The sequence below is a fragment of the Phragmites australis genome, chromosome 6, assembly GCF_958298935.1.
Source record: "Phragmites australis chromosome 6, lpPhrAust1.1, whole genome shotgun sequence".
Lineage (NCBI taxonomy): Eukaryota > Viridiplantae > Streptophyta > Magnoliopsida > Poales > Poaceae > Phragmites > Phragmites australis.
The window spans coordinates 9,471,710-9,495,545 of record NC_084926.1 but is presented as its reverse complement, the minus strand read 5'-3'; the positions used below and the strand labels follow the sequence as shown (position 1 = coordinate 9,495,545).

Here is a 23,836-nt window from a genome sequence, read left to right as displayed (position 1 = left end):
CACGCTGTCCTAGATGAACAGGATGGCGACGGCTTTGATATTTCCCCTGGCATGGTGGCTCTGCGCCGGCCACACGTGCGGGACGGGCGAGAAAGTCACGGTGCCAGACGTTTGGGCTGTGGGAGAGAGAGAAGAAGAAGAAGAAGAAGAAGAAGAAGAAGAAGAAAGAGCGGGAGTGCGCGAGAGAGAGGCAAGTTGACGGTGCATTGAATGTGCTGGTCGTGGTGGTGGTGAGGGATAGCGCGGTGTAGCGATGCGCTGGAGGAGGGAGATGGCTCAGGCAGGCTGGTGCGCAGGCGAACGGGCCAAGGAGGCGTGTTGGTGGGCTGAGCGCGGGAAGAGGAGAACAGCCAACTAGGCCAATCGGCTTGGCCGCACAAAAGAGAAGATGGAGAGAGATTTGGCCCAGGGAGAAAGAAAAAGGGAAAAGAAAAATAGTTTTGGGACAAATTCAAATGAAGTTTTTGAATTTTGATTTGAATTTGAACTTGTCCTAAATTCAAATTGGAATATTTGAATTATGATTTGGATTTAGATCTTTAGATTTGGGGGAGGATTAGAATTCAATTTCATTCGAGCTGAAAGGAAACTAACAAAAGATTTGAGTTTGAGAGTCTTTCAAATTCAAATCTCTACTCAAAGAACCATAAAAATAATAAACCAAATGCATGTGAATCAATTAATGCCTGGAGAAGTTTTAGAAATTAATTTAGTGCATTTTGAAATACTTAGCCAAGTAATACCTTTTAATGTAGCATGTCGTTATTCCAACAGTTGAAAAGAGTTTAGATTTGTAATTTTTTAAAATAGACACATATATTTACAAATTTTTTATTTAAAAATATGAAAAAATCGAGGCAAAACGGACTTTTTACCAGAACAAATCAGCTCAACTACTGCGGACCGGCTACCGCACGAATTGGGTTGGGCTTTACGCCGCGCCCCACTCCGCAACAGGCCACAGTCTGTGTGTTGCTTCTGAATTCTAATCTGGACAACAAAACCGGGCCTAGTTAAGCCCATATATCCTCTCAAAAAAAAAAAAGGTTAAGCCCATATTGCCGTGACCCTTTAGTATCTCCTTCCCCACGCCGTCTTGCCGGAACACTAGGTCGACCCAGAACCCTCGTCGATCCCGTCGCCACCGACCATGGAGGCGCAGACCGACGCCGCCGGCGACGACCTGGCGACCATGCGCGAGCAGTGCCGGACCCTGGAGGAGTCAATCTCCGCCCGCCGGGAGGCGCAGCTCGATCTCATCGCCTCCCTGCAGCACCTTGTTCCGGACCTGGTCCCTTCCCTCGACCGCTCCCTTCGCCTCATCGCCGCATTCAACGGCCGCCCCTTTGTCCCCACCCCGAACCCCAGCGCCTTCGCGCACGCCGAGAACCCCAGCCTCAAGCCCCACCACCGCCGCGCCCTTCCCGAACTGGCCCGCTCCACCCGCCGCAAGACCTCGCCGGGGTCCTCCCCGGCCTCCGCCGCGGCTGGAGGCGCCGGCGCCGTCGGAGGCATCGACGCCGTGCGCACCATGGTCGCAGTGTGCCTCCTCGAGCTCATCCCCTTCGCCGAGATCGATGCCGCCGCGCTCGCGCGCCGCCTGCAGGCGGAAACGTCGTCCGCCAGCGAGGCCGAGCGGGCAGCTCTCGCTGAGCTCGCAGCAGAGCTGGGAGGTTCCGTGCCCGCCGCGGTGGCCCTGGCGCTCCGTCGCATTGCAGAAGACAGCGGTGGCTTGCAGGTCGAGGAGGCCTTCATTGGGGGCAAGCAGATGACGATGGTCTGGGCCATCGACCGGAGCAAACTCCTCAAAGAGCTACCGGAGTCCGCCTCTGTGCCCCAAGTCCACCCTCCGCGAGCTCCACAGGAGGCCCCGCCCGAGACTGACACTAACAGCGCCATGACCACGAGACCCCAGCCGGCACCGCAGCAGCCGGATATGTGGGGACACCCAATGCCACCGATGTTCCCACGGCCTAGGGGCATGGCGATGCCAGGGATGCCGAGGATGCCACCAGGGTTGATGCAGCTGCAGCGGCCATTCATGGCGCCAGGGCCAGTTATCCCAATGGGTGGTGGTCCGGGGCCCAGCCCCACCCAGCTGAAGCATAGGACAGAGGAGGAAGACCTTAAGGATCTGGAGCTGCTGCTGAACAAGAAAACATATAGAGAGAAGCAGAATACGAAGACTGGAGAGGAGCTGCTGGATCTCATTCACCGGCCTACGGCAAAGGAGACTGCTGTCGCAGCAAAGGTTTGTTCTTTCCTTCTTGGTCGATATGCTTTGGCGTTGAACTGTTTGGCGTTAATATAGAGGTCTTATACAGTTACGTCAATGTTCTTGTCTGCTTAGAAATTCTTGGTGTTGAGAATATCTTAGGATGCGATGCATAACTGTGACTGGTCAGAGTGGCCACCTCTAAACTAAATGATTCATCATAAACTGATGTGGTTTCTGGACTGTTAATATGAAAGACAAAAAAAACGTTTGTTTATAATTCAGTGCTTCCATACAGCATCTGTGTGTTGTTAAGTCTGCCAAAATTATAACTTCTGAGCCCGACTCATTAAGTTATCCTATGATTTACCCTAATATTCAGGTTGTTATTATACCTTTCACTGTTTGATTATCCCCTCTTTTCCTAACCTTTTTTTTTTGTTTTGTTAGTTCAAAACAAAGGGTGGCTCCCAGCTAAAGGAATATTGTACCAATTTAACTAAAGAAGATTGCCGACGCCAAACAGGTTCCTTTGTGGCCTGTGGTAAGGTCAGTGTTAATGTTCTTCTTGTTCGCCCTACTCATTATTTGATTTTCTACATGTTTTCATCGTTTCGAAAAAAGCATCTGCGGCTTTTGATGCAATCACTTGTATGAAAAATTCACCTTGTCTATCGACAGTAAGCGTTTAGCCACATATTTTCTTTCTGTAAAGCTTAAATTTTTCTACTTAACATATTATGTGAAATTGTCCTTTAGAGCTTCTTTCTGATATGTTGAAATGAAACAGTTTTATATGCTGTTCAAAGTCCATGACAGGAGAAACGCTTTCTGCATTTCTGAGCAAATAATTTGGAAATGCAACTACTGATATTTATGGTGATCCCAAGTTAAATTAATTTTTACTCAACATATGGCTATAACCTAAAAAAATAAGATAGTTCAGTTGAGAAATGCATCAGTTAATTCTTTATTAAATACTTGATGAGTTCATAGATGACAATATCATGCCATTAGATTTCTTCAATTTGTAATATTCAGATGATTTCCTTGAATTATTGGATCTCTTATGCTACATGGTTTTAGGTATTAGTGCTAATCATTATGTAATTTTTCTCTTTCACTGGGAGCAGGTCCACTTTCGGCGTATTATTGCTCCTCATACTGATACAAACCTAGGAGATTGCTCTTTTCTGGACACTTGTCGTCACACAAAGGTGACCATAAATGCATACACCATTTTCTTTTGATCTACTGTCATGTACTCCCTCCATTCAAGAATACAAGACGTATTTTGTTTTGGCTCGGTCTTCAAAGTTAGACTTTGACCATTGTTTCACAAAATATATAGTTTGAGTTTTGAAATATGAATCTAGTTGTATATTTTTTATACACTAAACATACGTATAATTTGACTAGTTGTTGGTCAAAATATATAAAGTTTGACTTTTCAAAATAAAATACGCCTTGTATTCTTGAACGGAGGGAGTACCTGTTTGGCTGTTTGTATCTTACATATATCATTCAATCTGTAGACTTGCAAGTATGTCCACTACGAGCTTGATCAAACACCAGATGTACCTCCAATGATGGCTGGTACCCTTGCACCACCTAGGCAAATAAAGCCCCAAAGAGCTGAATATTGTTCAGAAATAGAGCTTGGAGAATCTCAATGGATAAATTGTGACATTCGAAACTTCAGAATGGACATCTTAGGACAGTTTGGGGTGATTATGGCTGACCCCCCTTGGGATATTCATATGGAGCTCCCATATGGCACAATGGCTGACGATGAAATGAGGACACTTAACGTTCCAAGTTTACAAACTGATGGTTTGATTTTCTTATGGGTCACTGGTCGTGCAATGGAACTTGGGCGTGAATGGTAAGATTTCAAACATTAATTTGTTCGGTGATGTTAGCAATCCACGTGCTAGAACCATAATTTATGCATCAGTTCCTTTGTACCACTATTACCTTTATTTTTTACTATTACTAGTACCTTTATTATCATTATTGTTTTCTCATCATCTTTTTAGTTGATCTTGTGGGTTTTATCTCTAGCCTACCCTAACTTTCTTGGGACAAAAGCTTTGTTGTTGTTCATGATGATGATGATGTTGGCAGGGCACGGACAATAAATTAGCTCTATTGTAACAATGCGTTTTACTCCAATGAAATATATTGGCTAATAGATATGCCAAACGTTCCTTTACTCTTTAGCGTCCACTGTACAGGCAAAATGTCTTCTCTCCTCTGAATGCTTTTTTGAAGGGCAATTTACTCTGAATGTTAGACTTTCTGCTTTTGAAATGTGACATTCTTTCACTAATTCACTGTATGTTTTTTTTATTCAGTCTGGAGCTCTGGGGTTACAAGCGTGTTGAGGAAATTATCTGGGTGAAGACCAATCAACTTCAACGTATCATTCGAACTGGCCGCACTGGCCATTGGTTGAATCACAGTAAAGAACATTGTCTTGTTGGAATAAAAGGAAACCCTTTAGTGAACAGGAATATAGACACTGACGTTATTGTTGCTGAAGTGCGTGAAACAAGCAGAAAACCTGATGAGGTAATGCACCCACTTCTATGGTTCTTACAAGCTGGTAGGAATGAATAATACCGAAGCGGAAAACTGAGAACTTTAGATTTCATTGTCTCCTGAAATATATCATTTCAAGAATAGGATGGATGCTTCAAATCTGTTTTGTTATTTAGATGTACGCCATGCTAGAGCGGATAAGCCCAAGGACAAGGAAGCTGGAGCTATTTGCAAGAATGCATAATACACAAGCTGGGTGCGCACTAGTCATTGCCTCTTTTCTTACCATAAGCTTTATGTTTCGTTCTAACGAGAGGCTTACTCTGCACTTTCCACAAACCTTTTTCTTTTGCTCAGATGGCTTTCTCTGGGTAACCAGTTAAACGGAGTAAGGCTTGTCGATGAAGGGTTGCGAGCAAGGTATAAGGCTGCTTATCCTGATGTCGAGGTGCAACCGCCATCACCTCCCAGAACAAGCGCACCTATGGATGTGGATCAAAGCAATTCGCAGAAGCCTATCGCTGCGCCAGATGGTGGCGAGAGGCCTGCCTGATGCTGGCAACCTTACTTTGAAGGACCTGGCTGTGCTTGACTCGTCACGCAAGGATCCACTGTTGACCGCATAGTTTTTTTTTTAAATCGCTGTTAGGTTTACGTGTGTTGTAAAATTAGGCAGCTCGGTTGCATTTGGTCACTGAAAAAAGAGAAGACCAGGGTAGATATCAGATGAAAGGAGTGACAGCCCCTGCTGATATTGCATCATGTGTTTTCAAATGCGTAAGTATGGCTAAATTGAAGGGGGGATCTGATTCTTTTTTTCTGCTAGTGTTAAAAGTTGTTCTTTATCCTTAGAAAATTGGTCAATATATGTTGGTAATAAGCGAACGTAGTGTTTTTTTTTAATATACGTGGTGATGTTACCGGTTGAATGCTTAAGCAGTGGCCGTGATCGGGCAGTGTGGGTTCTTATCTTGGGCCGGTCCATTTCGGCTAGTAGGCCGGTACTAGCCTGGCATCTTAACCCATCTCCGTCCCAAGGCCCTGACTACTAACGTCGAAGCTGCCCGCTAACTCTATTGGCCTCATGTTAAAAAATCTATGAGCCTAATAGGCCGACAGAATCATCGATCAAAGCCCTTCAGAACACTACATATTAGGCCCAACTAACCAGAGTCTCCTAAAAAGGGTCCAACTCGTCTAAATGAGGCTCCAACTTTCCCAAAAAAAGGACCCAGTAACCACAGGGAACGTGCGATTTTATATTTTATATTTTAAAATTTCAAAGTTAGTAATTTTAAACGCCGTTTGAAAAAATAGCACGAATATGCGTTTTTGTCTCCTACAGTTGCTAATTTTTCAAACAGATACTTAAACTTGCTAAATGTGAAAAATTAAAATTAAAAAATGAAAAAATGGGGAAAGTGCGGCAGGGCTTGGCGATGGAGTTCTGCCCGGCGTGCGGGATGCCGCTGGAGGTCGACCCGGGCACCGGCAGCCACCGCTTGCGCCTTTTCTGCCCCACCTGCCCCTACCCTACGTCTGCCCCATCCAGAACAAGGTCTCTCACCCTATCCCTCTCCCTCTTCGGCGCTTCTTCTGTCCCGTCGCTCTCTGTCGTTCTGATGCTTCGATCGAGCTGAGTTTCATGTCATGGTGCCACCGCTTGGTGCCTTTTTAACTGCGTGGTGCTGCAGATCGTGAAGAAGGCGAGGCTGGTGAAGGAGGAGGAGGAGCCCATCTTCAGCGGCGAAGATGCCATGAAATTCGACCACAAGACCGCCAGTGAACTCTTAGCCTTTCTCTTTGCTTTGTGCAGCTACTATACTCCGCGGTGTTACGAGATATAAGATTATAAATCGCTGTTGCTCTTCTTTCTTTGATCAATCTTTTGTCGTGCGAGATAGGTTTACTAGTTACTATTGATTTAGAAGGTTTTCCATCCCTACTGCAGCTGAGCCAAAAATTACATCAAATACTGTTGCCGTCCTATTTTGGACTTCTGGAAGTTTGATCCTGACAAGGAACTTGTTATATTGTGATCGTGATCGTAACCTAATGAACAGTGCAATAGCTGTTGATGTAATAACTGTTCAACCACTTTCGTTGTCATTACACATTTGCCTATTATGTACAGGAATATTTCTATTAATGATGGAGAATATTTCAAGGTATCTCAAAAGACATTATGATCATTGTCTACAAACATTGTTCTAAATAATGAAATCTTGACACGTGTCTTGGGGTCCCGCACCGGATCCTTCACCAGGTATGCTAGCGATCTTCCTTGAGTCACCCCTCATCGGGTTCTAGCTAACATACGGGTCCCTCTTTAAGCTAGACTTCGCTCTGTTACCAAAGGGTCTCACGCCGCCTCCCTTTGATCTCAAGACTTGTGATGGATCCTTTGTCCTTTGGGCCTCGTTGCACTCCTTCGACCTCAGGGCTTCACTACACTCTTTGCCCTTCGGGCTTCATCACACCCCATCGGTCTTTTGGGCTTCACCTCTGAGCTTCGCTCCTCGGGTTGCTGCGCCTTATCAAGCCTAACTTCTATAGAACAGTTCCCTACTTTGATGTTAGTCTCTCTATTTTGGTTTTTAGGATTTGACCATTGTGACCAAAATCAACGAACGGGGTCCATGTAGTACTATTCCCCCAACATACCCATTTTATACTAATTACCGAGAATGTATTTTGGGTTCTCATATTGGCGAGTTCTGCTGTTACTGAGTGAATCACCTAATGCTCTGCATAGTTAGTGCTGTTGAAATTCCATCTTGCTTTCTGTAGTTTAGGTAGATAAAGCAAATGAAAATGCATTTTTAGGAGTATACTGCCGGACCGATTTATAGGAACAGATCGTTAGCATACCTTTGACACAATGATACAATATACTAGATAAGTTCACTAATATTGCCACATGGAGATGGACCTTTTTTCTTCTTGAAAACGGCAGTGACTAATTTTTTATCTGCTATTGACTACATTGTGACCTGGAGCTGAATGCCTGAATACATAATGTATCAAACTATGTTAGCTAAGTACACTCATTGAACCTGCAGCTTCATGCCCAAGATGCCACAATGGAGAAGCATACTACAAGCACAGGCAGATTTGATCAGTTTTGGGTGTTGATATGTCCTGATAGACATGTAAGGCTTCTTGTAATCACCATGTACTGTAGTACAAATTTCTGGAGAGCGACTGTGTTATGGTATGTCCTTTTAATTGCCTGCAAGAGGCGTTGCATGTTGATCTTATTAACCTTGTAGCATTGAAGTTTTTTTTTGGAATTTACGCCTCTATTTTAGTTTGGTAATTGGAGACTTGAATGTGCTGCCTACAGTAGGTAGCCCCAATGAACTTTTGACTGAAATAAACTTCAAAATCTCATATCAGCCTTTGTATGCTTTAATGGGTAACGTAGGATCATGTAAAACTGCCAGGTTTTATGCAACTACCCTGGAGAAACTGGACTCTTGGCAAATCACATGGTTCATCGTTTTGCTGTGGCAGAGGATTCAAAGGAAAACCTGAACCTTCACTGGAGAGATGGCATGCCAATTGGCAACGTCAAGAGGCGTGCCGCATCCAATGCTGTGGAGCATGCGGTGGACCGCTGCCAAGCAGAAGTTTGAACCTTTGAGGACTCACCCCAAGCCATAGCCCGAGTGTTAGGTCCTTCGACTGGCGTCAAGGAAGACGCGGCACTTCCAAGCAAATAGCAGTTCAGATTGAGCAGCCGGCGAGACGCTGTTGGAGCTGGATGGCGATGCTGCCCTGTGAAAGAACTTCTGGACACTTGCGACTGAAGCTACACAGCTGTCCATCGACGTCCAATTTTCATATCAGGAGGAGATGGCATCCCCATTACCGAGCTGGACCGATGTTAGTGATAGGTACATGGCATCCCAATTACCAAGCTGAATAAGCTTGCCATTTTCCTCAAAAACAAAAAAGAAAAGAAAAGAGAATAAGCTTGCCACTTTACTCCCATACCTAGTTCGCTGCCCCAACAAAGAAGTCACAACTAACGACATAGAGATACATACTGATTATCGGCAAGCATTGCAACATTGCAAACTACAACTTTCCAACTAAGAGATTGTTAAGGTTTCTCACATTTGTATGGGGGAAAACTTGTCGAACACAAAATCTGAACATCCATGCTTATGTTAAGGTGGAGCGCAGAAAATGAATTAAAACATCAATTATCTGGCAACCACTTTTTCCGTGCTCCTTCCAAAGCCTCCTCCCGCATCCTTGTTAACTCATCAACCAAATGTTTGTACTGAGCTTCAATGAAATCAAGCTCTCCATTTAGCACATCCTGACTATCAGCATTGAAGATTGATGAACCACTGCTGGCCAACTCCAAGCCAGGTGACGCTTGATCTATATGGAAAATTGGACTTGATCCATCACCTAAAACATTATTGCACTCTAGCTTATCGATTCCAACCTTGTACCCACCACAGTCCATAGTACCATAATCATCAGTCCCATAGTCGCTCACACTTTTGGAACTCCCCGCAAGCTGCACAGAAATGACCGAACCTTCAGAGCCCTGTGCTCCTCCTAGGTTAGTTGTACTTGAGACATAATCAAGATAATCATTTGATGATGCATTCCCATCTTTTGGATGCATTGTACCATCAACTAACACATAACTAGGCATCAACCCTGATAAGTTCTCGTGGGAAGTAATTACAATCTCACTTTCACCCATTTTAGACTGCCTAAACAAGTTCTCAGCTGCATCATTTACTGGTCTCCAACCAGGAACAAGATTCACTATCAAAAGGTCAATAAAGTCAGCAATGAAAGTAACATCGCAGTCTGCTAACTCCAAGTGTTCAACCATTTCAGCAGCCACAGACATTGCTGTATCAGAATCCAAGTAGAAGAGGAAATGAATATTCCTTGCATGACCTGCAAACAGAAAAGCACTGATGTATCAGTGATATCCATAAATTTATGTTAAAAAGGATTTGAAGTAAGGCATACCAGACAAATCAGCAATTCGCAAAACCAGAGAGACTGAATTGTTATCAAGTTTCTCTCCCTTTAGCTTCAGTTCCGTATTTTTGTTAGTTCTTGTGAACTCCAGGACTGGTGTATGTGGACGAACACGACCATTTTCAGTGCCTGAACTAGCAGGGCTGGATCCACGAGTATCAACGTCCATGTGCAAAGATTCAAGAGAGATGTCTACTGCTTTGGCTGTTGGCAATGGAAGCTTAGTGCAAGCAGGACCATTTGTATTACCAGGACAAAGAAATGAGTCTTGCAGGAGCTCTTTGGCAGACAACCTCTCAGAAGCAGGAACTAAGCATTTCTCAATGAATTGCTTTACTTGAGGATCAGCAATTTTAGCCAATGCAGCAGGTTTGACACCCTACAAATATGAGGCAGCAATTTAGATAAAATAGTGTGATAGCGCAGAACTCTGCAAAGATAAGTCAAGAAGCACTTACTGTAGATACTTTCTTAAAAATCTGAGCTGGATTTGTGCATTCACTGTATGGATATTCAAGAGTAAAGATCTCCAACAAGCACATTCCAAATGAGTATATATCAACAAGTTCGTCATAACTCTCATCATATAGCTCAGGTGCCATGAATTCTGGAGTACCTGCAGAAAGTAATGACACCCCCACATCATAGGACTGTATCAGGTAAATCAGACCAGGAGGTTAAAGTTACATAAGCAACTAACACAAACAAATGACAAAACCAGTCTATAACATGGCATCAAACAATAATTGCTACTGCCAAGAAAATATAACGAGAGTAGTACACGAACCACATGACCCTTGTTTTTTCGAATCAGTTTCTCATTTCCATTTTCATAACAAAACAGAAATATCAAATCTTACAGTCTCCCACTTCTAGATACCAGTGAGAAAAGCAAAAGAAACAGGTAAAAGAAAGATCCTACGAAGCCTAGCTACCAACCTGATCTCTAGACCGATAACTAGACTCAAAGGACTGAGATAGACTCCACTACTCCCAGACCATGAGACCGACCACAAAATACGCCACCAAAATATTCTGCCACACGACCCTTGTTAATCGATATATGTAAAGGTTTTAAAGTCATTTACCCCTCTATATGTCCGCGCTAGCCTAGTCTAACAGAGTGCAGTCCGGTATCACAGAGAAAGCAAAGCCAGGCCACAGGAATGAAGCAAGCTGATTTGAAGGAACCATATGTCATGAAAATTTGAAACCATAGTAGGTCAGGAACATTACTTATGTATGTAGCATATATGGTTTAAATGTCAACAACTCAGACCACTACATGGCTCATTGGTTATGCATGTGAATAACATTGAAAACTGTTGACCTGGCGAAATTCAGTGCTATCATAGTATCCGCTATGGTTCAGTCAGCTCCAATCAAGAATCCTCAGGTAACCCCAAGAATTTATGGTATACACTCATTCTAACCCTCAATTCTCCTCGAGTTTCGGCAAACTGTGAATCAATTGGTTCAAGTGCTCTGGTGGGACCATCAAAATGGTCACCTAGGTTGCCTCTTCAGAGTTCAGACCAAATGACATGAACAGATTTTTTCAGAATAACACTGAGAATTCGAAGCCAATAAAGTAATAAGCTTATTACCAATAACACTCCTCGCTCTAGGTGTTTGCATCACAGTAGCTAGTCCAAGATCTCCAATTTTAACTTCTCCATGATTCCCGTTAACAAAAATATTATCACACTTCAGGTCTCTGTGGATAATTGGAGGTTGGTGGCTGTGTAGGTAGTCCAATCCATGAAGAATCTGCCTTGCCCAATTCTTTATTGCCTTCAAGTTAACATGTGGATGTTTCTGCCGGTAACTAGAAACGCACAAAGTTGTAAAGTGTCATTCCTCAAGAAGCATGAAAGCAGCAACAGAGGATGGTAATTACTACTCCTTACTTACTTCCTGAGACTTCCAGACGTGAACAGCTCTGTAATAACATTAATTGTCTTATTCTGATGATCAATCCAAGAATAATAGAACTTCATTACATTTACATGCTTGAGAGTCTTCAGAAGATGAACTTCCGTGTAGAGCTTATCAAGGTTATCTGGACACTGCATAACCTCATCAATGTTCATTTGATTCCATGCAACCTCGATGCCTTCAACCTCATCGAATGCCTTGTAACTAAATAGAAATTAAAAATGGTACACAAAATGTCAGACAGCCTCATGTATATGTTACAAGGACAATACAAGAAATTATAAGAAAACATGTATCACTATGATCGTGTAGCTATTTCCCAGTAAGATTCTTCAGAGACAAGTACAAATAGAACAATGCATTCCAATCCCAGTAACATTATCAGGTGTATCATTATACTATCATTAGCATTTACATATAAAATGAAGCAACAATGTAAATAATATAACTATAGCCAAGACTGAAATTATATGCTTTTAATTAACTCAGCAACTTGCCAGATGCAACAAAACTGTCTACTTTTGAAACTGTTGATTGCACTGCTGGTGTTAACCAAAAGATGGTTGAATCTATGGTCAATCGCGAGTTTGTGACCATTTCCCAAGATTTTGGAAGTTAGACAACTCATTGCAATCAAAATAAGTCTCTTTAGCAAGGAACTAAAAGCGGAAAAGGAGGATTCTGAGGAGCTGAGGGCATACACAGTCTTGAAAGCTCCTCGCCCCAGAACCACATTGTACTGCACCAAGGGGGAAAAAATTAAGATCAATACAACAGGTAGAGACATGTCCTTTTGGCGGATCATTTTACAAACTTGCATGCACTATTTTCGTAATTGAGTAAGAAACTTTTAACTCCGCAATTTCAGAGAAAATTAAAATCCAACTTTTTGTAGAAAGCAACATTTTTCTACTCAGAATCATATCCACCAAATGGCCTACATACGAATAAACAGAGATGAATTCTTTTAATACAAGCACATTTTTAAGACTCACGCCAGTAAACTTTAATCCGCAAACGCGTAATGCGTGTACTTTTTCATCGCAAGTTTTACAAATTAGCATGGAGATGTCAAATCACATTCATATGGTCAAAAATACTTAAAATGTAGAAGGATTGTACGATAACATAAATCGAAAAGGGTTAGAAAAAACTTACGCGCATGTATCTCCCGGTTGGATCTACCTCCGCGTACTCAGCATCGACCAACTCATCCCCACCACCAAACACCTCCATTTCGGATCAGCCCCGAGCAAACGAATCTACGATCAAACACTGCGAGCAAGAGAGGAAGCAGTAGAGAGAAATGGGCCGGCGAGATCGCCGGAGGGAAGGCGGGGTTGGCGCTACGCCCTGGGCGCAGCAGGCGAGGCAGGGGCGGGCGGTGCCGGGCGTTCAGTGAAGGGCTCGGAGAAGGGGGCGTACGACGGCCGCATGCGGAGGCAGCGGCGGCTGCGCAGCGACGACGTAGGGTTCGCCCGTCCCGCAACGCCCATGGCCTGGCACCCGGCGGACGACGATCGGCAGACGAAGCACCTCATTCTCCCTCGATCGATCTCCTCTCGTCGTCGGCGGCGACGGCGTACCCGGAACCCATAGGAGGCTTCCGCCCTAGGCGGAGGCTGAGGCCATGGGCGTTGCGAGCCTAGGGTTACGACGGATTTGGCGGTGCGGGGTGTGCACGCGGTGGGGGGGGGGGGGGGGGAGGCGGCGAGGATCTGAAGGGAGGTGGGTGGTGGTGGGGAGGAAAAAGTGGGAGAGAAAGGAATTTAGTAAGAGGTGGATGCTCGATTCGGGCGGGGATGTTCTTTTTTTCGCTTATAAAATTTCTCTTTATTTCTTCTTACCTAAGCATGTTTTCTATTATTATATTTTTATTGAATATTTTCGTAACTTCTAATGTAGAATTTTAATTTATTAATTATACAAATCAGTTTGTGTGACCGTTTCACAATAAAATTTCTCGAAGCCTAGTACTTTTTGTTTGGTTTTTCCGCCGCTGCAAAACAAAAACAGAGATGGAGCGCTTCGTTTGAACTTCAAACGTTTGCTGATTTTTTTGTCTCTTTGCTTGCGAACAAGAGGTCGTCAAGGACACTCCTTGTCCTTGCACATGATCTTCAACCAGATTAGGTGCACCAGGTGTGTGCTAACAACTGGATTTGGATGTGTTGACTGACGTGAAAATGTACGTACGTGTTTTCTAGAGTAACAGAATCTGTACATGTTAAAACTTCACACGTGGTTTGGAACTGAATTCGAGTGATTTTCCAGACATAAACTAGCTCGTCGCTATGTATCCCTTGTTCCGATTCTGGAGGAACAACAATCATGAGAGATCGAGCCTTAACGCGTTGGATCGAATGTACAAAATCATTGCTCAGACGATTGAAGTCTGAACCAGTCATCCTTTCCTGCCAAATGTGGAACGGATCTACCGCTCTCTAAATGTGCCGTTAGGGGAAATGACAGTGAGAGCCTATCTAAAAAGGGGTCAACAGAGATAGACACGATGCGATATTCTTGCTGGGATTAAGCTTTTTTTTCCCCTCCCTTCACTATTGTCCTAGTCCGTTTTTCTTCTTTAATAATAAAATCAGATATTGATATTCCCTCAACTATGTAAGCCGGATTTCCCCCCTTCCCGTATGGTTTTGAATCCGGTTTTATCTTATGTGGCTCACATGTGGCAGTGGCCGCCCACATATCAGATGACATGTGGCATGAGTTATTATACACGCGGCGGGGAGGGGAGCATCGGCGAACGACCATGAATCCCTCGCAGCCATCATGTCCGCGACCTCCTGGCCGTGGCCGGTTGTGGCGGTGTCTAAGGCCACGTCCTCTTCTTCGACACCCTCGTGCAGTTCATCCTGCCACGCTTCTACCTCTAGGCCGCCGACGAGGACTGCCCTTGGTACCAGGACCTCTCCAAGTTCGCCAAGGCAGCCATGAAGGCCTAGTCCCGTGCCAACCTCAAGGCCGCCCGCCGCGCACGCCTCGAGGTCAGATCGCTCGAGGGAGGCTTACATGTACCGGATCCATGGCGAGGTCGAGGAGACCGCAGTAATTCGTCGCCTCTAGTGAGCTTCTCTTTCCTTCTTCCACTCCAGTAGTACCAGCAAGCTCCCCTCTCACTCTTAAGCCCCTCACATTAGCTCAAGACCCTTGGGAAGGCACTCAGCATCCAATTCCACCATTGTTGCTGCCACCGATGTCACGTCTCAAAACTATAATCACGTAACTAAGCATAATCATATTTTATAAGCATTATATTTAATTTTGTGTGTTTTTGTTTTGGAACGCTAGAGCATTTCGTTTAGAGTTAATCTGTTGAGAGAAAGTAATTTGATAGAGAGAGAAATAGAATTCACAGTTAAAACAGAGTTATTCTCTAATACGTGGGCCCCACTCGGTGGGCTAACCACCCTCACTCTCTTGGGTAGCAGCCCACCTGCCCCCCTCTCTCTCTCCCTCATTCCCACCAAGTTCCCTCTCCTCTCCAACCGGCCAAGTCAAGGGAGCAGCTCCCCTCTCCCTCCCCTCAAGCTATCTCTCTCTTTCTTCCTCGAATCCGCCTTCTAGAAGCCAAATCAAGGTATGGTACTCACGTGTTCCTTAGCTCCTAAGCTCCTCATCCATCCAATTCTTTTTCTTTTTCTCGAAGGATTCGAGCCGATTTTGATGTCTTTTGGTGTTTTTTGGTTGAAGCACAAGGAGTACCGACGTTCTTCTTCTTCCTGAGCTTTTTGACCTTCCACCGACAGTCACCAACCTCAACAAAGCATCTTAGGTGAGTCCCCTATGCTCCCATTGCAAGAATACATAGTTTGGTTGGTTGAAATCCAAGTTTGGAGCTTTAGTTGCAAAGTTGTAAAGCGCCTCATGTTCTTAAGCTTTGGAACAAATTTGAGGATTTTGGATAAGTTTTGAGCTAGGACATCAAGTTGCTAGTTAGTGAGTTAGGTCTAGTCCCTATGAACTAGTGCAAAACCTTTTATCCTTGGATGGAGGAAGTTCGCAAATAAAATTAGCCATTTTTCCCCATGAAGAGACCTCTCTGCAGCAACCCGGATAGTCCGAGTTAAACCCGAAGGTTCCAGATAGCCCAGGGAAATCCCCACTATTTTGTACTCAGAAATCGTTAGGGTTTATGGTGCATTTTGGGTCTAGAAACCCTTATATAGTGTGTATGCATGTCTGTGTAGGATAGATTAAACATGTGAATCAAATCGATCGAGGAAAGTCATCGAGAAGTTCAAGTCTGCCTAACCCGGATATTCCGGTTTAAACCCGGAGGGTCCAAGTATTTCACGGTGCTTTTAACCGAGTACCCTCGCTCGGTGCTTCACCCGGACATTCCGACCTAACCCGAAGGTTCTGGACTCATCCCGGAACTTCCGAATTAATCTAAAAATGGCTAACCGAGAACCCATGTCCGGAGTACACCCCGGAGGTTCCGGAACCCGGATGTCCCGAGTTCAACCCAGAATCTCAGGCCTCGTTTTAGTTTTCCGGTGTTGTTAGATCGCAAAGTTTGTTATTCTTTCCCATATCTTGCACTCTTAACATGTTGTTATGCATATTGTAGCATACATTGTTACACCTCATTCATGCTTATCATTGCATGCGTTCTTCTTTAGTGAATGATGAACCAGAGTGTGACATGAGCTTGGGCGAAGGCGATACCAATCTACTAGAATTCTGTGAGTGTTACGTATGTAGCATTAGGCGGTCACCAGAGCAGCAAGGTAAGCATCTAAATATATTCTTCCTAGTACTTTGGATCAATATGTGTCTATTGTGATAAACTATGTTTTATGTATATTTGCATAGTAATGAGTCAAGTGTCGGGTTGATATAGATAGAACCTATGTTGATATATTATCTTTCACTTGTATTACTGGTAACTTGTATCCTTGCAACCTTGATAATATTGTTGGTGTCTAACTTAAGAGTCTCTTGAAATACTTAGAAATGTATAGATCTTTTGGTAGAAATCGAGCGGCGGTTCAATAACCATTCGCGAGCTTATGGCTTACTTACTTGTTCACAAATGATATGACTAAGATGTCGGGATGTTTGAGTGTGAGGATGAGCCAAGATGTGAGAGGTGCTAGGGGTAGGTCGGGAAAGGAACCCAGATACCATAGACCTCTTGCATCAGTTTATCACCGTTCGTCGGTGCCGTTAGCTTTAGCACTTTCCCGTACTCACCACATGCTGATCTAATGGTAAGGTAAGACTAGTATCATACGATGTGCTGATGCTCGTCTTGTGGCCATATGACACGTATGAAAAAGAATGAGAAGAAGTAAGGTAGTGGGGAGCCAGAGGTGTCCGAGACACGCTCACGATAACCCTGGTGTCATAGGAGCATGTGTGAGTGGGTAGTTCTGGGTATGATAAAGATTACCTCAGGGTCTAAGAGGATGGACCTGAGGCGTGTGGATAAAGGAGTATCTCCTGCAGGATGTAAAATTAATTCGAATTTCCGCGTGTGAGGAACCGTCGAGATAATATTCCAATTAGTCATTAAGTTGACCATTTGTGTAATCACAACTCTCATGACTAACCGGAATATCACCCCGGTAGTCTCGGCATGTGTTTTTCTTCCAGGATTGGAACGCACGCCTTTACAACAAGCACATCACACAAGATATAATAAACAATGAGTAATTAAAAATAAGTTAGAAGTCTTTAAGGAAAATAAACTTTACAACAAAATAAATGATCCAAACACCGATAGAGTATCTACGCAGCGGAAAGTACATAACTACAAAAGGTGGGTAGCGTCATTTTCCCTAAGGCGCCACCCCAAAATATCCTCACACGAGTAGTAGGCACTACTCCTGTTCGTCGCTAATGTCGGCGGGCGTAAAGTGGCCAAAAACTAATTCTCCCTCACCTAAAAATCAAATAAAGCACGTGAGTACAAAGGTACTCGTAAGACTTAATCCATAGTAGACACTTATAAATAGACCGACTCCAAGGAGAATGCAATGTAGATAATTAGCAAGGACTCGACCACAAGGTTAAGTGAATTTCATATGCAAGAGCAATTTTGACTCAAGTGTAAGCATCTACACCTAACCATAAATCACCTTCTATCCTGAGATCATTATCATACCATAATTATAACTTGAACCATATCAAAACTTCAACAATATCACCATACATTTCCCAACATACCATCACAACCACAACCAGAACTCTACGATTGATGCAAATGGATAGAAGCATGCTCATAACTGAGAGCGCGGTAATTTGTATTGTTTTACATCCTGCAGGAAAGTACATCTTTACCCACACAACTTAAGGATCATACGACTTGCGTGACAACACAGGTCCACACAAGGGGTACTCATGTCAGCTTTTCCCAATTAAGCCCTAATTATTTGAACATGCGCCTTGGCATGCGGGGGTCATCTAGAGCTACTCCCAGAGCAAACTAGATACCCCTTCCAAGCCTATTATGCCGACAATACTCGAGACTAGCACGCCAAAAGATCACAGCTACATAAGGTATTCGGCTCATCCGTCCCATATACGGATACGTGGTAAGTCGGAAAAATGCTAAAGCCAACGCAACAACGAACGATGCTTAATCGATTCAAGCGGGCATATAGAATCCGAGTCTTCCTTCTAGAGCCATCCCTATTACCCGCCCGAATCTCGACTCATTCTCATTAACTTACATCATCCTCCATTATCATTATCTTTGTGATATAAGGTAAGCCATATGCTCACGAACGATAGTCAAACCATCGCTCGATTTCTATCGAGGACCTAAACCATGCTATAACATATTCTTTTTAAGTTAGACCATTATGTGACATGAATAACCCAGGTTATAAAGGATCAAGCGATAAACAATATCAAGGGAGGATAATGCAACAAATAGGATCTAACCCAAAACCCAACATAAGACTTATTGACATGCAAACATACATAGAGCATAACTTATCAACTGACACAATATACGATCCAAAGTAATAGGATAAAAATGCTTAGAATCCATACTTTAGTGCATTTACATGTTTATGTGGTTTAGATTTCAACATGCAAGTTGAATCGATCGACAAATCAACATAAAAACGTGTTCTGCAGGAAACCAGAAGTTCTGGATTTCAACCCGAAAATTTTGGGTAATCCTAGCAGAAACCACTCGAGGAACCCTACCCAGAAGTTCCGAGTATAACTCAAAAGTTCCAGGTTAAACCGAGCAAAGACTAAATGAGAGCCCTTGTTCGGAGGAACACCCAGAGGTTCCGACCATCTAAAAGTTCTGGCCTTAGCCTGGAAGTTCCGGATTAGTTTGAGTTAGGATTTAACCGAGGACCTCTATCCGAAGGTTAACCCAGAAGTTCCAAGTTCAACCCGAAACTTCCGACTTCCTGTTAGAAGTTCCAATGTGGTTTAGATCTTAGAACTCGTTAGTCCTTTCGCGTGTCTTGTACTCTTAGCTTTGTACTGTATCCCCATTTGTTATGTATCTATAGCATACATTTTTGCACCTCATTCATACTCGTCGCATTACACGAGCTCTTCTTTAGAGAACAAAGGATCAAAGCGTGACGCGAGTATGCTCAGGGGTGATCAAGACTTTGTGGTTGTTAATTATGAAGCTAAGCAGCAAGAGAAGTATGCAAGCATACTCCACCTATTACTTTGGATCATGTGATGTTAATATGATAAATTATGCTTATGTATGTTTGTATGTTAGCGAGTCAATACCGTTTTGTGGGTAGATCCTAACATTGCATTGCCATACCTTGACTTTGTTTATCCCTTGATTCGTTGTAATCTGGGTGGCTCTCATGTTTTTGTCAAACGTAAAATGAATATAATGTGCTTAGCAAGCTTAGGTCATGGTAGAAGTCAAGCGGTGGTTCAGCCATCGTTCGCAAGCTTAGGGCTTATTTAATTGTTCATAAAGATAATGATGATGTTGGGTTGTATGAGTGTGAGGATGAGATGAGATATGGGCGATGCTAGGGGTAGGTCGAGAAAAGAGTCCCAGATGCCATAAATTGCTTGCATCGATCAAGCACCGTCCATTATTGCAGTTGGCTCTAGCACTTTCTGTACTTACCACATGTCGAGATAATGGTAAGATAAGCCGAATACCTTTTGTAGCTATGACCTTTTAGCTTGTTGGCCTATGATATCGTGGGCATAATATGCTTGTAGAGGTAATGTCTAAAGGTGTTGTAGGCATAATAGGCTCGTAGAGGTATCTAGTTTGCTCGATGAGTAGTTCTAGCTACCTCCGCACCTTTAGGTGTATCTAGGGTGCTCCGAGAGTAACCTTAGTGGACCTTCGCACCTATATGTGTTTGTTCAAATGGTCGGGACTCAATTGGAAAATATTGTCATGAGTACTCCTTGTGTGTACTTTAGCGGGTAGCACAAGTCAAATGATCCTCGTGTCATGCGGGTAAAGAGGTACCTCCTATAGGGTGTAAGATCAATTTAAATTGTCGCGCTCTTGGTCATGAGCATGCTTTTGTCCATTTACAATAATCGTAGAGTGTCGATATCGGGATGATGTTATGGTGTGTTGGGAGATGGTCTTGGATGTTGATGGTGAGTCGTTATGTTTCATGTTACTATTTTGGGTAAGTGTATATGCTCACACTATTGAGTCAAATTCTGCTTTTGCAATTAAATTCATTTAACCTTGAGGCGATTCCTTGCTACGCATCCTCAAATGCATCCTCCTTAGAGTCGGTTTATTTATATGTACCCTTTATGCATTAAGTCTTGTGAGTACCTTCGTACTCACACTGCTTGTTTGTTTTTAGATGGAGACGGGGACAATGTACCGTACTATGCGTTGCCTCCACCCGCCCACCTTGGAGCACCTGCCGGAGCCATCCGCCAAGTCGCTCGTGGTGGACGTGTACCAGACCCCGCTAGGCGGCAAGGGGGGGGGGGGCGGAGGTGGTGATGGAGTGGTGGACCGTGGTGTGTGAGCCCTGGCCCTCGCTATCAGATAGGGAGGTTGACATCGAGGTGGAGCTCCACGCGGAATGGAGCTCGGGGAGGAGCATCAATGCAGCACCTGCACACTTGCCGTCGGGGTCATCACCGGTGCGGCGAGGTCGGCGGTAGAGGACGTTCTCATCATGGACAGGAGCTCGACGTGTAAGGGTGATTGGGGGAGGAGGGGAGCTCAACGTGGAGGGAGACCTTACCACGAAGGGGAGCTCAGAGCTAAGGGCGAGCTCACCGTGGATGGGAGCTCGGTGCAGAGGGTGATGTCACCATTGATGGGATCACGGTGCGGAGGGTGAGCTTGTCGTGAACGGGATCTCACAGACGAGGAGCTCGACATCGAGGGGGAGCTTCGCGCGGAATAAAGCTCGACGAGGAGCACCCATACACTCACCATCACCCCCAACCTTTTCTATTCTCGCCCTAGAGCAAAGGGAAAAGAGGAACATAGAAGGTGATAAGTGTATTGTCCACATGGACGTCATGTTAGCAATATTAAAACGCTTGGATGTCACATCGGCATCACTTAGGATAAACCAAGTTCAAAACCACGTGGGGAGGGAAAAAATCCGATTTAGATCCTGTTTGTTTCAGCTCAGGATTATAAGAAGCGGTTTATAGATGGTGGATTATAATAAGTTGGATTATGATAAGCTATGGGGAAATAAGCTATTAGCTGTTTGGCAACATAGATTATTGTAGTTTAGATTATTGATAAAAGTCCGCAATGCCCTTAATAGGGGGCGGGGGATTCAGGTGTAGGGTGGGAAGAGTGGCATTGACGGGTAATTTTTTCTAAATTTGATGAGTAGTATAGTAAAAGATCAAAATGAACTGAAATAAGCTCCTTTTCACAACTTATAGAATTATTATAATCTAAGCTTCAGCTTATAATAATCTGGACCAATAAGCTAGCCGTTTGTTTCAGCTCAGAACAAATAAACTAGTTTATTATAATCCTGAGTTAAAATAAACAAGTTCTTGGATAATTGAGGAAGTAACAATATCTGGTTTTGTGATTGAGTAAGAAAAACGGATTTGAACAATAGTTGAGAGGCAAAATTGACTTTTTTCCTTCTTGCTGACAAGCGACAGAATCGGCCCAGTACTGTACCTCTCTAGCCTTCCAGGGATATCCCTCCTCTCTAGCCTTTCTACTCCAGCGTTGGGTCATCGACTCATCGGTGGACTCTGAAAAGGATTGGTTCGGCCTTGTAACTTCCCGGCCCAGTGTCTGGAATCTGGAGTCTGGACGGATCGTACCAGCGCGTACGGGCGACGTTGCGCGTGAGGGAGCAAACGGGTGCCGTGCGAGTGCGAACAGAGCTTCAGCGTCCGGCGATGTCGTGCGTGCTCGGCGACGGTAGCAAAGCATTTTTGTATCGCGACGAAGCGCGTTTCCAAACTGCCTGGAAGCGCATCACAAAGATCCCACCCACCGCCTTTTTCTATTCCGAGCATCCGATCAGTATAGCATTCCAGCGCGAGACGGATCTTTTGCCCGGCTCACATTCTCACATTCTTCTCTCGGGACATTCCTTCACCTTCAATCCACACACCTGATCAGTGACAAAAAAAAGTGCAAGGTCAGCCTAGCTAGCGCTACAAGGCGCAACGCTTGTGTCGGACCGCGCCATGGACGGTCCCAAGAAGGAGGTGCAGAGTGGCTTGGAATGGCAGGTGCCGATACCGGAAGACGAGTCGGCAACAGGGGATCACGGGGCTGGCCCGGCCCCGGCCGAGGGGGCGTGGGCGCGGCTGGTCACCTGCACGGCCATGCTCAGAACCAAGGTGCTTGGGCTCGCCAAAAAGGTCTGGACGATCGGCGCCGACGACCCTCGGAAGGCGGTGTACGGGATCAAACTGGGCATCGTGCTCACCCTGGTCTCCCTCCTCTACTACGTCAGGCCCGTGTACGATCGGCGTCGGCGGGAACGCCGTGTGGGCCATAATGACGGTCGTGCTCTCCTTCGAGTACACTGTTGGTAAGTGGAATCAACCTCATCACAGCCTAAGCCTACAGAGCAGAGAATGCAGAACAGTTCATTACTCTGCTGGCACGCACGTACAATTACCTTGGTTAATTTGCAAGCTCAAGCCTCAATGTACCGTCTTTTGCACCGGTGTGCAGGTGGAACCGTGTCAAAGGGGCTCAACGGAACCACGGGAACTATTATGAGCGCGGCCGTGCTCGCGCTCGGCGTGCACTGGGTCGCGAACAAATCCGGCCAAAGGTTCGAGCCGGTTGCCGCAGGTGCCTCTGTCTTCCTGCTGGGTACGAATACACTTCTCTCTGTTATTAATGGCAGGTCGCCATGTATCGTGGACAACACTAACACCAATGTGAATGCGCGTGCAGCTGCAGCAGCGGCCTTCACGCGGTTCACACCGACCGTGACGGCGCGGTTCGACTACAGCGTGACCGCTTTCATCCTCACGTACGGCTACGTCGCCATGTCGGGGTACCGCGTCGAGGAGCTGGCGGCGCTGGCACTGCAGCGGATATCCACCTATTCCGTTGGCATCTTCCGCTGCATCGCCGTCTCATCTGCCCCGTCTTGTCCGGCGAGGCTATGCACCTCCTCACTGTGCGCAACATGGAGAAGCTCGCGGACGCCGTGGAGGGATGCGTCGAGGACTGCTTCTCCGAGCCCGCGAAGGGACTGCAGGCCAAGTCGGAGGGGTACAAGCACGTGCTCGACGCCAAGGAGTCCGAGGACGCGCACGCCAACCTGGCGTGGTGCGAGCCCCCGCATGGCCGGTTCGGCTTCCGCCACCCCTACGACCAGTACGCCCAGGTAGGTGCAGCAATGCGCCGCTGCGCGTTCTGCCTCGAGGCGCTCAATAGCTGCGTCGTCGGCGCCGAGGTCCGGGAGCCGGAGTACGCCGCGCGAGCCCTCGGCGAGGTGTGCACGCGAGTGGGCCAGTGGGCACGCAGTGCACGCGCACTGCTCAGGGAGGCGTCCTCCTGCATCGCCACGATGACGATGCCCCAGGGCCTCGAATTGGCCCTGGCGGAGATGGACGCAACTGTGCACGAGCTTTAGCATGTTGCTCAGAGCACATGAGAAGAAGAGCTGAAAATTTTAGATTGCAGTATCTCTTGAAATATTATTGTTC

The 23,836-nt window shown here is 45.2% G+C and overlaps 2 protein-coding genes and 2 pseudogenes across 3 annotated transcripts; 3 read left to right on the top strand and 1 right to left on the bottom strand.

The window, feature by feature from the left end:
* The first annotated feature begins 1,042 nt into the window (after positions 1 to 1,042).
* Positions 1,043 to 5,570, top strand: LOC133921562 (probable N6-adenosine-methyltransferase MT-A70-like). The gene is made up of 7 exons (XM_062366494.1): positions 1,043 to 2,251; positions 2,666 to 2,764; positions 3,349 to 3,432; positions 3,751 to 4,100; positions 4,573 to 4,789; positions 4,936 to 5,015; positions 5,117 to 5,570. Exons 1-7 carry the CDS (start codon positions 1,151 to 1,153, stop codon positions 5,310 to 5,312), a joined length of 2,127 nt encoding a protein of 708 aa, XP_062222478.1. The 5' UTR covers positions 1,043 to 1,150; the 3' UTR covers positions 5,313 to 5,570.
* A 615-nt stretch (positions 5,571 to 6,185) lies between these two features.
* Positions 6,186 to 6,881, top strand: LOC133921561 (uncharacterized; annotated as a pseudogene).
* A 1,954-nt stretch (positions 6,882 to 8,835) lies between these two features.
* Positions 8,836 to 13,429, bottom strand: LOC133921560 (probable serine/threonine-protein kinase WNK4). 2 transcript variants are annotated; one of them, XM_062366492.1, is made up of 7 exons: positions 12,875 to 13,427; positions 12,418 to 12,455; positions 11,693 to 11,920; positions 11,386 to 11,606; positions 10,237 to 10,394; positions 9,767 to 10,157; positions 8,836 to 9,691 (listed from the first exon to the last, which is right to left on the bottom strand). In XM_062366492.1, exons 1-7 carry the CDS (start codon positions 12,950 to 12,952, stop codon positions 8,967 to 8,969), a joined length of 1,839 nt encoding a protein of 612 aa, XP_062222476.1. In that variant the 5' UTR covers positions 12,953 to 13,427; the 3' UTR covers positions 8,836 to 8,966. The 2 variants fall into 2 exon arrangements, with proteins under 2 accessions (XP_062222476.1, XP_062222477.1); XM_062366493.1 differs by lacking the exon at positions 12,418 to 12,455 and having other exon boundaries at positions 12,875 to 13,429.
* Positions 13,430 to 22,351: 8,922 nt separating this feature from the next.
* LOC133920426 (aluminum-activated malate transporter 10-like) lies at positions 22,352 to 23,763 on the top strand (annotated as a pseudogene).
* The last annotated feature ends 73 nt before the right edge of the window (positions 23,764 to 23,836 follow it).

Coding starts and splice junctions, on each gene's coding strand:
- LOC133921560 (XM_062366492.1), bottom strand. CDS start 12,952: ATGGAGGTGTTTGGTGGTGGGGATGAGTTGGTCGATGCTGAGTACGCG. Junction 12,456..12,874: donor CAACCGGGAGATACATGCGC/GTAAGTTTTTTC, acceptor CCCTTGGTGCAG/TACAATGTGGTTCTGGGGCG. Junction 10,158..10,236: donor TTTTTAAGAAAGTATCTACA/GTAAGTGCTTCT, acceptor TCATATTTGTAG/GGTGTCAAACCTGCTGCATT.
- LOC133921562 (XM_062366494.1), top strand. CDS start 1,151: ATGGAGGCGCAGACCGACGCCGCCGGCGACGACCTGGCGACCATGCGC. Junction 2,765..3,348: donor CCTTTGTGGCCTGTGGTAAG/GTCAGTGTTAAT, acceptor CACTGGGAGCAG/GTCCACTTTCGGCGTATTAT. Junction 4,101..4,572: donor ATGGAACTTGGGCGTGAATG/GTAAGATTTCAA, acceptor TTTTTTATTCAG/TCTGGAGCTCTGGGGTTACA.